The sequence below is a fragment of the Pistacia vera genome, unplaced genomic scaffold, assembly GCF_008641045.1.
Source record: "Pistacia vera cultivar Batoury unplaced genomic scaffold, PisVer_v2 Contig503, whole genome shotgun sequence".
Classification (NCBI taxonomy): Eukaryota; Viridiplantae; Streptophyta; class Magnoliopsida; order Sapindales; family Anacardiaceae; genus Pistacia; species Pistacia vera.
This window is the reverse complement of record NW_022196339.1, coordinates 1784563-1788678: the sequence shown is the minus strand read 5'-3', so window position 1 is coordinate 1788678 and position 4116 is coordinate 1784563. Positions and strand designations below refer to the sequence as shown.

The 4116-nt window shown below is 38.4% G+C and overlaps 1 protein-coding gene across 1 annotated transcript; it reads left to right on the top strand.

Moving 5' to 3' along the window:
• On the top strand, positions 1-1728 carry LOC116105705 (zinc finger BED domain-containing protein RICESLEEPER 2-like). Its single transcript, XM_031392116.1, has 2 exons — positions 1-1548; positions 1654-1728. The coding sequence occupies exons 1-2, from the start codon at positions 1-3 to the stop codon at positions 1726-1728; spliced, it is 1623 nt and encodes a 540-aa protein (XP_031247976.1).
• Positions 1729-4116: the final 2388 nt, after the last annotated feature.

Genomic DNA, 4116 nt, shown 5'->3' with positions numbered 1-4116 from the left:
ATGATGAAGTATGGGATTCCTGGATGGACTTCGGTTTCCCGCCACACTTGTAAAAAAGATTGTATGAAGGTATATGAAAGTGAGAAGGCCAAATTGAAGACTTTGTTGAAGACTGTGACAAAAATCAGTTTGACTACAGACTTATGGAATTCAGGGAATCAAAAGATGGAGTATATGGTGTTGACCGGGCATTGGATAGATAGTAGTTGGAGGCTGAATAGGCGTATCCTCAACTTTGTTCGTCTACCTCCTCCCCGGACTGGTATTGCGATTGCGGATGGCATTTTCAAGTGCCTAATGGGATGGGGAATTGAAAATAAGGTATATACTATTTCTGTGGATAATGCTTTAAGTAATGATGTTGCGATTAAGGTTTTGAAGGAAAATTTTGAAGTTTCGGGGAAACTCCTTTGTGGAGGTAAACTGTTTCATGTGAGATGTTGCGCACACATCTTGAACCTAATTGTTCAAGATGGACTTCATCAAATTAGGCACATCATTGACGACATCTATGAGAGTGTGTTGTATATCAACAGTTCCGAAAGCAGACTCAAGGTATTTTCTGAGATTGTTCAACAACTTAAATTGCCGTATCGGAAACTTATTCTTCATTGTAAAACAAGGTGGAATTCTACCTATGAAATGTTGGCGACAGCAATTAAGTTCAAAAAGGTTTTTCCAAGAGTGAAAGAGAGGGATATCAATTATCATAATAATCCGAGTGACGAGGATTGGGAGAAAGTGGAGAAAGTTTGTGAAGTTTTGAAAGTATTCTGTGGTTCAACCAAACTCATTTCAGGAAGTGATTATCCGACGTCTAATTTATTCTTGAAGGAGGTGTGTGCAGTGAAATGTATGTTGGATAGTAAAAGTGAATCTGAAGATGATTTTATTGGAGTCATGGTTAGGAAAATGAAACTGAAGTTTGATAAATATTGGGGGGAATGTAATATGTTGATGTCTGTGGCTGCTATATTGGATCCTCGGTTGAAAATGAGGGTTATTCAGTGGGCATTCCCTAAGATGTATTCTGAGGCAGAAGGACGGGCAAATATGGTGACGGTCCGGGATACATTGTATGAGTTATACAGGGAGTACCTTCAAGCTAACCAAGGTATGACTATCGCCCGTGCTTCTACATCACAAGGGGATGGACATGGAGCCATTGGTGAGGTGGCTGTGGTTGAGGGAGCCGAGACCTGGGATGATTTTAGCACTTTTCTGGACGTGGTTGAAACTGTTGAGCCTAGTCAGTCTGAGTTGGACTGTTATTTGGGAGAGGGATGCCATAAGTGTGTGGGGGATCATGACTCATTCGATGCCTTACAGTGGTGGAAGGCAAATTCAACCAAGTTTCCTGTATTGTCAACGATGGCTCGAGAGATACTAGCCATCCCGATCACTACGGTTGCTTCAGAGTCTGCATTCAGTGCTGGGAGCAGGGTTATTGATAGTTACCGAGCTTCTTTGTCACCAGCTACTGTGGAGATGTTGTTATGTGGATGTGACTGGTGTCGCACTTTGAATGGAGTGAAAAAAGGGTGCAAAGTAAGTTCCATTGCTTACATGTTTTTTTTTAATTCTATATTTAAAATAACTTTATTCTAACCTATAAATTATTTTTATCTCTTTTTCATCTCTTTTTCATCTTAGAAAGAGGAGGATGAGGATCACTTGGAGATTCAGCTTCCTATTCTATCAGGTGATGGGAGTCAGCAGATTGGTTGATTCACTCGTAAGTTATTGGCTGTGACAGTGGGATTCTGCAGGTCTATATTTATTACTTTTGTGTTGAGGTTTGCATTTTCATCTTTACGGTTTATATAAAATGACAATTATACTTAATATGTTTCACATTAATTTGTTTGTAGGAGGAGTGGGGCTACAATAGACATACAGCCAATTATCTTTTGCTATTATATATATTTTTTGATGGATGGGGATGTCACTTGATGTATAGTTATGCTAATCCCCCATTTTGTTTTTGTGAAAACTTTATTAAGTCAAGTGAACTAAACAAAAAATATTTAGTTCACTTAACTTAATTTGTGGTACATACAGTATGTTAAATTATAATTTGTGAAAAGTGAAAATTTAGCATTTATAATTTAGTTTGACTGTTTGAGGATGGCGAAAAATAAATTTAGCTTATTGCATGAAGCAGTATAGAATTAATTTGTGTGACATGAAATACATGCAGCTCCTATGATCATTAATTCATGTAACAAATAATTATTAAAAATTGCAGTTAATGGTTTCACATTATGATCATTAATTCATGTAACAAATAATTATTAAAAATTGCAGTTAATGGTTTCACATTATATATAAATTAATTAAACACACACTTTAGAAAATAATGATAATCTATTCCGGCAAATAAAATCCATATGGGATTGAACCGAAAAAAAATTTTAGAGGCAGACTGCTGCCCGAAATTTTGAAAAAAAAATTGATTAAAAAAAAAATTTTATTTGGAGATGGCTCGTGAGCCGGCTCGAAATATGGCATACCTATTATCGAGCCGAGCCGAGCCGTATAATTTCTGGCTCGGCTCGGCTCGGACTCGGCTCGTTTACTCATCTTCTCTCACGAGCCGAGCTCGTTAAGCTGAAAACTCGGCTCGGCTCGGCTTGGTAACACCCCTATATATAACTAACTAATTAGCCCAAAATAAGGCTAACAACCCATTAATAGGTCTTAACCCTAATAACTAACCCAAACCGAACTAATAAAAATAATAAAAAACTTGGGCTTTAGTAAATAAATAGCTCCAGCCCATTACACCAAAATAAGTCTTAAAAACTTAAAATAGCCTACATAAAATAACAATTATTAAGCCCCATGAACAAAGACTTAGACGCCAACTTGGACCCAATTACGGCTAGCAAGAATCGGCCTTTAATTCCTCAAATTTTGACTTGGGCTTCAATCTTGTTAACAATCTTTTTGGATCCCTCTAAGGCATACTCGGCTTCATGCATTGCTTCCTTGGCTTCAAGTTCTTCAATTATGCTTGACAAGGTACATTGCATCTTTTTAGCTCAACTTCTGGTAATCGAGCCCATTGGAATGTGAAGAGGATCTTGTGTCGGCTTTACGATAATAGGCTGCTCGGTCATGTCCTCATCAATAATCTTATTCACAACATATACAACAATGAACAATTTACAAGTAAAAATTGATCAAGCTATAAATGAGTTCGAAATTACTGATAATAAGGGTGAAGATGTTCAGCATTCCAAGCTCGTGGTACTTTAGAACCATTAAGTCTTTTGAGGTGATACGTTCCAGGTTGTACCACCTTTGTGATGCGATATGGGCCTTCCCAGTTAAGTCCCAATACCCCCGCACCTGATTCTCTTGTACCAAGAAGGATTTCTTTTAACACCAGGTCGCCCATCTAGAAGTCTCTTCTTTTGACTTTAGAGTCGAAAAATCTTTTTGCCTGCTGCTGGTAAAAAGCTATCCTTAACTGAGCTTTGTAACGGTGTTCTTCAACTAAGTCCAGACTTGCACGCGAGAATGCTTCATTGTTTGTTTCATTGTAAAATTCTCTCCAAAGTGAACCAGCTCCTACTTCCACTGGAACCATTGCCTTGCAGCCATATGCCAACGAGAAGGGTGTTTCTGAAGTAGAGGTTCTCAGAGTTGTTCTGTATGCCCATAGAACTTTTGGGAGATCATCGGCTCAATTGCTCTTAGCTGCGCCAAGCTTGGCCTTCAATGTGTGCTTGATAGTCTTGTTGACAGCTTCAACTTGACCATTAGCTTGCAGTCTTGCTACTGAGGCAAATTTCTTATGAATCCCTAGCTCTTCGCAAAACTACTTGAATTCCTCATTATCGAAATATTTCCCATTATCACAGATGAGTGCATGAGGAATCTCATAGTGACACATTATATTCTTGAGGACGAAATCTTTGAGCTTCTTCATAGTAATCACAGCCAAAGGCTTTGCTTCGACCCATTTAGTGAAATAATCCACTACGATCACTACATATTTGATGTCACCTTTACTAGTTGGCATGGGTCCGATGAGATCAATTCCCCACATAGAGAATGGTCAAAGACTGGTCATCGTTGTTAACTAGTGGGAAGGAGCTCGCAAGATGT